The 12,264-nt window shown below is 39.3% G+C and overlaps 1 protein-coding gene across 2 annotated transcripts in view; it reads left to right on the top strand.

Moving 5' to 3' along the window:
- The window catches only part of slc35f4.S (solute carrier family 35 member F4 S homeolog), a 62,138-nt gene that overhangs the window by 39,223 nt on the left and 10,651 nt on the right, over positions 1 to 12,264 (top strand). The window contains exons 1-2 of one of the 2 annotated variants that reach the window (XM_018233679.2): positions 5,458 to 5,821; positions 11,224 to 11,518. In XM_018233679.2, the coding sequence (XP_018089168.1) occupies positions 5,746 to 5,821; positions 11,224 to 11,518 (371 nt within the window). In that variant the 5' untranslated portion in view covers positions 5,458 to 5,745. Of the gene's footprint in view, positions 1 to 5,457; positions 5,822 to 11,223; positions 11,519 to 12,264 lie in introns of those variants that run through there. The other variant, XM_041574933.1, reaches the window with a different exon arrangement.

The following is a 12,264-nucleotide window of genomic DNA, read 5'->3' as shown; positions in this document are numbered from 1 at the left end:
CAAGGTAAAACTTACACCTGTTTTGTGTCCCCTTCCCTACTGTTTTTCTTGTGTTTTACGTCCCTCAGGGAACACATCTGCTTTATACATGTAAATGGGGGGTGCAGACAGTTATGAGTGCGTTGAAAGAATTTATTGGGTATATATGTAAACATTCCTTGGGCTGTCATTATAATTGCTTTTCTTAAGAATTCTTTATAGACAGCCAAAGGAAAATCACAATTTCCATAGTCACTGGGGATACCATTATTGAAAACCTCCGCTAAGATATTTAGTAGCTCCCACCCATAGGTTCTTATAAAAAATGTACAGATCAGGATCCATGCGCTAAATAACCCATGCTTTTATACATTGATGCCCATTGAAGGACATTGAACAATAACACCTTCTTATTAATCCCATAAGTATAATTTCTAGGGATGCCCCAAATCCAGGATTGGTTCAGGATTTGGCCTTTTTCAGCAGGATTCTGGCCTAACCGAATCTGAATCCTAATTAGCATATGCAAATTAGGGGTAGGGAGGGAATTTTCCCCTTCCCACCCCTATTTTGCATATGCAAATTAGGATACAGATACGGTTTGATATTCGGCATAATCTTTTGCAAAGGATTCGGCCAAATCCAAAATAGCGGATTCAGTGCATCCCTAATAATTTCCCATGTACACCAGATAACAGTTTTAGCACTGGGAGATTTAAATGAATTTGGTTCTTTTATTTCTTATGTTGTTTCCCCCAACCCTTCCCCCCCCCCATTTGTAATGAGATTATTGGCAGTGAATACAAAATATTTAGAGAACATTCAAAATGCAGAAAAACACTTGACATGTGTTTAATTATGGGGAATTATTATATTATGCTCTTCTATTAATACCTTGCTTGTTAAGAGTCACTTGAGTTATAATTAATCTCCCCTTAATCTAACACTGCTGGGTGTTATCACTGGTACGAAGGCCAAATAATATTGGTGTTCCACTAAGAAAATCTAATTCAATTTCAAAAATGATGTCAGCAGGTTACAAGAATCATAGGGGCAGATTTACTTGAGGGCGAAGTGGCTAACGCTAGCGTCAATTCTGTAGCGTTACCGCCCGCAGGGACATCGCCAATTTTCTAATGGTCAAAGGCGCCACTTCGCGAAAGAGATAGTCGCTAGCGGTCATTCGCACACTATCGCCAGACGACAATTCGATCTGGCAAATGGACGTTACTCCGCAAATTCACTAAGATGCTGATTTTACTGAACGTTACCTCTTTCGCCAGACTTGCCTTCGCCAGCTCAGACCAGGAGAAGTGCATTGGAGTGCATAGATCTTCTTCAATCCTTTGTTACTTACATCAAATTTTTTAGTGGAAAAAGCTTCTAAGTCCAAAAAACTTTACTTTTTTTCAGAGTGATAGGCTGCAAAAGTCCTTAAAAATCTTTTTGGGTAACCGGGTTCCCCCATACATTTTCTAACATATGGCACATAAACTATACAGTGGGCTCATGTGTAGGGCAATATAACAACTCTATTGTCTTTATTAAGGTTCCCTGGACTTGTGTAATGTAATGTATTTGCTGCAACATATACGTCCATTCAACTTTATAATTTCCCGCCGTATGCAAATTTACCTGAGCGCAAGACCTCTAGCGAATTGGCGCTAGGCAGAAAAGAGCGCATCTTCGCTTTCAATTGCTCACATTGCTGAAGTAACGCTAGTGAAACATCAGCAGCGTTCGGTGCCCACAATGAACCTCCGCACTCCAGTGAATAAGCGTTGTCTGAGCGCTGAATTCCAGTTGAATTAGCGTTTTCTCCTGGCGAAGTGTATCGATGACTGCGAATCGGTCACTGGCGAATTGTCGCCCTCGAGTAAATCTGCCCCCTAGTCTTTGCTTTGCCTAGATCAATTCATTTTTTTGGCAGATAGATATTCAAAGGCAGATGACTTCTACCAATTCACTATTTTTTGTGAGCTGATAATGACTTACCAATCAGGTACAGGGCTACTCTGAAGAACCGGTTTAATTCTAGAATTGTAGTTCCAGCAAACCCCAAGGCATCAAAGTACAATGCATATTTTTAGAATGATACAATGAAAAATAATTTGTTCCAGCCCACGGTGGCTGAATCCTAACAATGGGGAAAAAAGCACACCAGATTTATTTTCCAGGTTTTAATTCCAGAGTTTTGATACAGTCTGAATAAACCACAAGATATGAGTTTTTCCCTGTTTATCCTGTAAATATAGATATTTGACCCTTGGTCTGTGGCTAGTACATGGTTAGGTTTAGTTCTCCTTTAGGGCTAGTCCACACGGGGAGATAGCGACTGTTGAAAAGCGCATCGCCTCGTGTGGTTAGCACAGGCGTTTTTACATAGGCGCCCATACAAAACTGTCGCCTGCGCCGGTCGCGGCGACTGTCGCGGCGCTTTGTCGCCGCGACCGCAAACGCGTCGCTATCTCCCCGTGTGGACTAGCCCTTAACTGCAGAGGGACCAAACAGTAGCATAAGATGACTGTGACAGCTGAGCTAAATGCAAAATAGTCAATAATAATCCATCAATAGTCTCTATTTCTCATTTCAATTTCTGTCCTCCATAGAAGTTTAGCAGATAGTAGATTTCATTAGACTACTGAAAGTTAGAGATCTCATTGGATGACATGGATAACTGCACATGAGTCAGTAAATCAGCTTGCCTTTGGCTACTTGCTGTAGGTCATAAAATCCATGGCGTCGATTTACAAGAACCCGATTGCCCAAATTTTATATTTCTGAGTTCCTTTTCAATCTGTACTGTGCCATGTATCAATTTGGCAACCTGTGTCGCAGCAAGATAAATAGGACCCGGCATGGAAGGGGACAAAAGGAAAGAAAATGGCAAAAGATTTTTCTGATTTGATTGTTTTTTGTTTAATGGCAGTTTAATAAAAATGTTCTGTATTTAAATAGTTATATCATTTTTTTTTTTACAAATTTACTGATGCCACAGAAGCAAAATGTTTTTCTTTAGATTTCCATATTGATTGCAAAATAAAAGTAATGTTATCATTAGCATGAAGCAATTAGCTTAGACAATTGAAACAAAATTACCAGAATATAAAGAGCCCTAATGGAAGACAGGCTATAATTGGAAATGCTTCACTTGTTCTCTGCACTAGACATACAAATAGAGCACGCATCTGCTTCTGCAAGTCATGTGCTCCATACAACCCGCTTCTGTAATCCTGTAATCGGGAACACTTTTTTCCAATAAAAGGCCCAGTTATTAAACACCCAAGTGGCAGTTAATTTGGAACAGAGTTAGGAGGTAGTTATATGGGTCTATAATATGAGTTTATGACATGCTTGATGGTAATAGCTGGTTGCATGGGTTGGGGTTTTGGGGTTCATGTTAAAGTTTTACTAATACATTTTCAACACAAGTGGAACTACTTTTTTCTCATTACGAGTGTACTGTGTGGAAGATCCCAGTGTCCACTTATGCCCCTGTTTTGTACTTTTTGTAATGGGTTGGTGTTATGGGCAGCTCTAGTTTGGCTTTGGGCTAATAAGGAGCAGGATAAATTTGCAAGATAATCTAGCCTGGAATGTTTTGAACAAGGGTTAGGCAACTGATGACCATCTGCAACTCTCAACATCCAACCAACTCCAACCAAAAGACTGCAGGATTTTCATTTCTGCTTTAAATTATTCATCCTTTTCGTCCATGGTGGCCTTAGGGTTGCAGTATCGCATGCCACCATGCGACTTTCTCTGCATGTTTACATTTTGTGCATGTTGGCTAATCTGCTCAGCAGGCTCAAACCCAAAATAATAAGTAGAAATGCAATGCTAAGGTTTCTTTCTGGTTTATTTGCATGAGTTGCACATGATTTCACAACTGAAGAACATTGTTGGCAATGTAATAAATGGCTATAAGTTTGTTGCTTGTCTTTTAACACGCAACAACCAATCAGCAGCTAGCATTTACTTGTCTAAAATCAAACATTTGGATGGTTGCTGGGGGTGACTAGATGTGGGCAAAATTTAAGGGGCAGATTTATCAAAGGTCGAGGTGAATTTTCAAATAAAAAAAAAATCGAATTTTGAGTTATTTTTTGTGTACTTCGATTTGGGAATAGTCCAAATTGATTCGAATTTGAAAAAAAATAGAAAATTTTAATTTTGAAATTTATTATGTTCTGTCTCTTTAAGAATTAGAATTTGACCATTCGCCATCTAAAACCTGTCGAATTGCTGTTTTAGCTTATGGGGGACCTCCTAGAACCTATGGAGTCAATTGGTGAACTTTGAAAATTCAAAGTTTTTTTTGGGAAAAACTTTGAATCGAACGGACCTATTCGACCAAAAAAAATTTTGATTTAATTTCGGTTGGTCTTTTTGAATTAGAATTTCAAAGTTTTTTAAAGTTAATATTCGACCCTTGATAAATCTGCCCTTAGATCTTTTATTACAGGACCCCAATGTGCATATAACTTGAATGCAATAATACATAAAATCACTTTATAAAATCATTAATAAAGGCACAAAAAAAAATCTAAAATAATTTGAGCATGGAATTTTTAGAATATTAAAAAAGAGAAACCATGACTAGTTTTTCTTGAGTACATTTGACACATTTTGGGATCTGCTGAATTCTTGTAATAAATGAAAGTGACCTAAGAAAACAGGACCAAAAGATTTGAGCCACAGATTTTATTGTAGGGATGCACCGAATCCAGGATTTGGTTCGGGATTCGGCCAGGATTCGGCCTTTTTTTACAGCAGGATTCGGATTCAGCCTTCTGCCCAGCTGAACCGAATCCGAATTTACATATGCAAATTAGGGGCGGGCGGGAAATCGTGTGACTTCTTGTCAGAAAACAAGGAAGTAAAAATGTTTTCCTCTCGCCACAAAAAAAAAAAATCTAAAATAATTTGAGCATGGAATTTTTAGGATATTAAAAAAGAGATACCATGAGTAGTTTTTCTTGAGTACATTTGACACATTTTGGGATCTGCTGAATTCTTGTAATAGATGAAAGTGACCTAAGAAAACAGGACCAAACGATTTGAGCCAGAGACTTTATTGTAGGGATGCACCAAATCCAGGATTTGGTTTGGGATTCGGCCAGGATTCGGGCTTTTTCAGCAGGATTCGGAATCGGTATTCGGCCCAAAATAGTGGATTCGGTGCATCCCTACTTTATTGTTCTAGCAAACAATGGTGGCTTGCAGGATATTTCTGGGAATTGTAGTTTTGGGAATTATTGCTCCCCTTGGGGACAAAATAATATCCCCGGAGCAGTTCCAATCTGTTAGGCAGCACAACTCCTGTCTCACAAATGATATTTTGAAAGTAAATGCAAACATTGAATGCCATGTTGTGAGTCAGAGCAGGGATGGAGAAGATACTTATTCAGCACCAAGGACAGTCCTTTTATTGTTTGCCAACATGCTCTGAATGTTTATGTAGCAACGGCACCGGCACCCAGACAGGCTGCATTATCTGGCCGAGGAAAGGTGCCATTGCTTAGACCGTCTCTCACATTAGCTGCTGAGCCCAACAATTGAACGCTGGTAAGTCCTGGCACAGGTCAGGCATTGTTTGAATGTGTTGCAAATGGTTTCCCAGGGAAACAGCAGATGAGGGCTCTTGCTTGAACTGAGACGACAGGCAGGTACGAGGCAGTGACTACACAGTGCAGAATGAGAGACGGCACCTGGGCTGTGAAAGGGAGCGTGTGAATCCAGCAGCGTGCAAACTTATCTCACAGGATGAAGAAACATTCAGCCAAAGTGGCCCCTGCGTCCTCCTTCAGTGTATCAGAACTGCACGCCGCTATCATAGACGGTAAATGCTCTCGCTTTCATCATGTCATTGCTTGGGAAATGCTCAACTTCTCTCTGGCTGCACAAACCTGTCTCTTTGTGAGCTCAATGTTTACTTATCCATGCAGATTTACTCCATGTCATAGAATAACCAGTTAGTATCTAGACTAGACCTTGCGAAAATGTTCTTTCTTCATTTGCAATTTATTGTATGCTCATTTTTCTTGATTTAACTCTATCCATCCACACCACATCTGCCAGGAGGCTGCTGCATGTATCAATCACCCCTTTTGTACAGCTTTTGTCCCTCCAGGCTTGTGGGTTTGACTTATCATTCTGTCCTTATATGATTACATTGTGTGTGTTAGACACTGCATTCAGGCGTTGTGTTTGTGTGTGTCTGCTTTAACCTCTTATGCACCAGAGGAAATCACTGGGAAGGGCAGAATATTAGGGAGGCAGATGGACTTATCACTTTTGACTGCAGACTCCTTTAACTCTTTCTAATGATTAAAAAGGGATACTGTTTTTTTCAAAATGCATCAGTAAATAGTGGTGCTCCAGCTGAATTCTGCACTGAAAAAAGCAAACAGATCTTTTTATATTTAATTTTGAAATCTGACATGGGGCTAGACACATTGTCAGTTTCCCAGCTGCCCTAAGTCATATGACTTGTGTTTTGATAAACTTCAGTCACTCTTTACTGCTGTACTGCAAGTTGGAATGATATCATCCCCCCAAGCAGCCTAAAAACATAATAATGGGAAGGTAACCAGATAGCAGCTCCCTAACACAAGATAACAGCTGCCTGGTAGATCAGCACTCAATAGTAAAATCCAGGTCCCACTAAGACACATTTAGTTACATTGAGTAGGAGAAACAACAGCCTGTCAGAAAGCAGTTCCATCCTAAAGTGCTGGCTCTTTCTGAAAGCACATGACCAGGCAAAATGACCTGAGATGCAGCTACACACCAATATTACAACTAAAAAATACACTTGTTGGTTCAGGAATGAAATTTTATATTGTAGAGTAAATTATTTGCAGTGTAAACAGTGTACTTTAGAAATAAAAAATACATCATAAAAATCATGACAGAATCCCTTTAAGGTTAATCAGTAATATCAAAGAGTTCAAAAAGTCTGCATCCTCCCAAAAGTATCGCCCTTCTGGGAGGATGACTAATCGAAACAAAGCCATAATATTACCATTTGATTTGGAAAAAAATATTCATCTTTTGGGGAAGTGATTAAAAGATGGGGAAATATAGGAAGACCGAGGGGCTCACTTTCAGGGGAGAAACTTATAACAGTAAAAACAAATATACAGAGTTCCAGCTATGTTTCTACTACAACGGCACCTGTCAGATAAATGCTGTCTCAGGGCTGCTCACACTTGTATTACTAGAGTGGCACAGGTTTCTAAATATATATAACAAACTGGCAAAATGGCAAATACATCATTTGTATTTGTGGTTAAGGATACTCTCAGGCCAAGGATGTATTATGGGACCCAATGGCACCTATATTTCTACCCTACCCTCTGACCAATTCTGCTTTCAGTACAAGGCAATATAATATCATGTATACGGGATACATTTATTCATTCAATTGATGGCAAGGTTAAAGGAGAATCTGTTCTACTAAACGGCTTCATGCTGCAATCAGGCTGCCTTAACTGCTTTGGGAATATTCAAGTCGTGTCTCTGGTGACAAAAAACTTGACGTCAGTCCTAATGACTGAAAGAGGAAAATAGGTTCTATTTAACTGTAGGAATAACAAATAACATTCCTTGCCGCTTGGCATGTAAATACAGCACAAATCAGTGGCCCGGCTATGTGTAAATCAGGTTAGTAGAGGGAACAGAAATAGTAGTGCTATTGTGCTCCGCTGAGTGTGATTATTGTTTGGGGTGTGTCTATAGTTGATGGGAAGAGTGTAGACATGCCCAGCGGAATTGTATAAGGCATTAGTAGGTTATGATGCTATTAAAAGCCACCAAGGAGCTCTGGGACCAAATAAAAGCACATGGTGTTAGTAGTGGGGTATATTTTGCTTTATAATTTATATTGAGCGGGTTACATTCTGTTTGTGCTGCTGTGGAAATAAATGGGGGATTTGGAGAGCGTTCTTAGCCTTCCTTGCCCAGACTCCTTATGCCGGTATGGGTTGGGTGCGGGTCCTACAAGTCAGCCCTGTTATGTTTTATATTGAAGTCCTTGTAATGTTTAAACCACAATGAGCTTAAAGATGAGAAAGTACGGTAGTTTGTCTAAACTTGTTGAATAGATATTCCATTACATGGAACAGTTCTAAAAAAAAGTAAAGATACTACTGACTAAAGACCCAGACTATATATGCTTAAGTTATGTTTTTGGGCTTCTGTACCAGCCCAAGGCAACCACAGCCCTTTAGCAGTAAAGATCTGTGTCTCCAAAGATGCCCCAGTAGCTCCCCATGTTTGTTTCTACTGTTTCACTGCACATACTCTGTGCTGCTGTCACTTACTGAGCTTAGGGACCAACTCACAATATACTGCATATACAATATAAAATTCACCATACAAGGCTTATTACAAATTAATTCAGATTTACATTACATGATGCAGTGCATTGAGCATCAGTTTGTATAGCAATCAGAATAGCATCACCTTCTAGGACCGATGCAATCTAACTTTCTTGTCTTCTTTGCTGATCCTGAAAACGGAAAACAGCCCTTTGCAGAACAAGTAGCTGGGCTAGTGGGTAAGGCATAAATAGGCTGGATCTGACAATAGTGTGAACAGTGATGAGTCTGTAAAGTTTAATATCTGTAACAAGGTATTTTTCTGCAAGTTGAGAACCCTCAGCTTTCACTTCTGCAGCGGTATCAAAATGCTGCCTGCCCCCCCCCCATTGCCAAAATGAATCCAAACCCTACTCTGGAGTGTCAAAATGGGCAGCATGCTTCCATAACTGGACTCTCCAAAGCCCGGCCCCTTGTTGTTGAAATACACCTCCAGGTATGATTGACAGTTGAAGACTGTTGGGGATGATGGGAGTTGTAGCTATAGATTGTATAGGAATCCATTAAAGCTAGCAATAAGGACAGCCTTATGCATTTTATATGTAGAAATATTCATATAAACCATACTTTAGCCAGTGTAGCAAGTTAGCATTCAGAGATGAGACAGGGCACATTTGCTCACTTCTTCTTTCAAGACACATACTACAAATTTAGTGTTTCAAGAGCAGGTAACGGCAATCCCGTAGGGTTTCTAGCAATATCAGCAAGTAAAAGTGCTGAAAGATTACTGCTCTGTCTCTTGAATCCTCAGCCTTTCCCTGCCAGGTGGGGAAACAATACTCTTTGATTCATTGAATGTCCATCAGAGCAGAGGAAGGGCTCAGGAATGATTGATACTGATGCACAGGGCACAATATCATGGGTGTTTATTTATTAGTTTAATATTGTCTTGCAGACATGCTGCCTGACCAGTAATGAATTATGGAACTCTGAATTACCAGCAAACCTTATATCAATACCATTGCTTAATTGGAGACAGATTATGTGCCTAAAGAGCTTACAATTAGAGATGTTTTTGCCATATAATCATATAGGCTGGTGCCTAGGGTGGCAGTTTTGGGCAGGGGTGCTGTCAGAGGGGAAACACGTTTTAGTTCCGCAAAAAAGCTTGCACTCTAGATCTGCTGTCGGAGATTTGGAGCAAAATCCTGTGGCAGAGCTGAGGGTGTGCGTACTGCAAGTATATCTTTGTCATAATATTTCTGTAACTCTCATAAGCTCATCCAGTATGGGGTTTTCTTCATCTGGCTTGTGGTTGTGGCACACTTATATTCAGCCCTGCTTAAAAATGGGCAATCACTGCATTCTAATAATTCTACAATATATAGAACCACAATTATTTGACATTTACTTAGTAAAATCAGAGTCATTCTAATTAATTGAGAGTAAAGGAGCTACTCTGTAACAGATAGTTTATATCATGTTAAGTGGCATATTAAAGAATCTTATCAAACTGGAATATATATTTAAGTAAATCTTGCCCTCTTACATCTCTTGCCTTGAGCCACCATTTTGTGATGGTCTGTGTGCTGCCTCAGAGATCACCTGACCAGAAATACTGCAGCTCTAACTGTAACAGGAAGAGATCACCTGACCAGTAATACTGCAGCTCTAACTGTAACAGGAAGAGATCACCTGACCAGTAATACTGCAGCTCTAACTGTAACAGGAAGAGATCACCTGACCAGAAATACTGCAGCTCTAACTGTAACAGGAAGAGATCACCTGACCAGAAATATTGCAGCTCTAACTGTAACAGGAAGAGATCACCTGACCAGAAAACAACTTTATTCACTATATATTCAACAGCCAATATCAATACATAGAAATTAGTCTTTTGGGAATGCTATCTGCCTGTTCAAACTTTAATTGTAAAAAGTGACATTTCTGCCTGATAGAAATAACTGGCATTTTCAGCAAAATGAATCACAGTAGTATTGATTCTTATTTGGTAGAGGACAGATATAAATGAAATATCTAGCAAGATTAGTAACAGGGCTCTCCTGTAGTCATCTATCTGATTAAAGGAACAAGTAATCCGTCTTAAATTATGTTTTATGTCTTGGCTGTAAACCAAGAAAATATTGTTTTGTATTAATCTGGCTTTGCAAAAAGATTCTGGAACTTTATATTGGGAGTCCGGACAGCCCAATCCAATGTCCTATACTGGTACATATATGGCCACCTTAAAGGGGTTGTTCACCTTTGTATCAACTTTTAGTATATTGTAGAGAGTGATATTCTGAGGTAAATCTGCAATTGTTTTTTTTATTTTATTTTATTTATTTTTTATTTTTGTTTTTGTTTTTTTATTTGTGGTTTTTGAGTTATTTAGCTTTTTATTTAGCAGCTCCCCAGTTATTTCGCCAATCTGGTAGCTATGGTCCAAATTAACCTAGAAATACTTTCCCGAGGCCGAAGGCCGAGTGTTTTTATTCAGTTCATGGAACTCCGAGGTAACTTCTAATATCCTCATATTTTGCAACTGGGGGTACTTTATTTATTATAATACACAAGTTTCAGTGAGTCATGTGACAGAAATGACATCAGAACTCACCGTTTATAACTGATGACATCAGAACTCACCGTTTATAAGGATATAATTTACAGGATATTCATGGCTTTTGTGTATTATACATATATAATTTACATGAATACTGCCATGTGTTCTGCAGTATTAAATTTGGATTTGCCCATGAGCAGTACGAAGGAGTCTGTGTTTCAAATGTGCTTAGTTAGCTAGTGACAAACACAAAATCACCCGCCGCCTATACCAGCTGCCAGAAATAATATTGAGAATTGCTTTTAATATATTCATCTTGTAAGTAAATGTTGTAAAAAGCTTTTTTATCATTAATAGGAGGAGAAGGGCTGCAATCAAATACAGAAAACAACACAGGAGACGCTGAAAAGTCCCGTTGCCAGTCATATACCTCCACTTTTCTTAAATTTGTCTGGGGATTTCTCATAATTCTGTCGGTGTCATCCTCTTGGGTCGGAACCGCGCAGATCATCAAAATTACTTACAAGAACTTTTACTGCCCCTTTTTCATGACCTGGTTTTCAACAAACTGGAACATAATGTTTTTCCCGGTGTATTATTCAGGACATTTTGCAACCGCACAAGAGAAGCAAACCGTGTTACAAAAGTTCAGGTGGGTCATTTGCGCGTTTAAAGGATGGCGTCATGAGTCGCATTCACAGAGCATTGACGAAGCACGATAAATGATTGGAAATGACACAGCAAGGGCTGGTTTTAGGGCAGATTAAGGGCTTTTGGTTGACAATTCTAATAGCCCCATTCTTCAGAAGGTTTTATGCAGACGCTATTTACAGAAAAGCTTAACAATAACTATATTTATATTATTTAGCACAATTATAATTCCAATACAGTCACACACATTCATTTTAGTACATTTAGCAGCAAATATTTGACCTAATAGATGTGTTGGTTTAGTCCTTTGCTTTCAGTATCAGGGGCTTCCAGGTTTTAATGAAATCTTTCCGCAAAGAGTCTGCGCTATTGCTAAAACTCTGCTTCGCCGAGATTTTTGTTTGGGATAAAACAGAAAACACAAAGGATAAAGTGATACTGGTTATTATTAGTGATGGGCGAATTTGTCCCATGAAATTTGCGAAACTGCAAAAAATTGAAGTCAAAGGGGCAAATTCACCAAACGGCGAAGCGCCGAACGCTAGCGTTAATTCGCTAGCGTTTGGCATTTTCGTTACTGCGCAAATTCACTAACGAACGCTGGCGTAGTTTCGCTAGTGTTACTTCGCACCCTTACGCCAGGCGAATTTTTGCTAGCGACGTAACTACGCAAATTCACTAACTTGCGCAGTGTACTGAACGCTACCTTTTACGCTAGACTTCCTTCGCCACCTCAGACCTGGCGAA

The sequence above is a fragment of the Xenopus laevis genome, chromosome 8S (genome assembly GCF_017654675.1).
Source record: "Xenopus laevis strain J_2021 chromosome 8S, Xenopus_laevis_v10.1, whole genome shotgun sequence".
Taxonomy (NCBI): domain Eukaryota; kingdom Metazoa; phylum Chordata; class Amphibia; order Anura; family Pipidae; genus Xenopus; species Xenopus laevis.
This window is presented reverse-complemented; position numbering and strand designations above follow the sequence as displayed.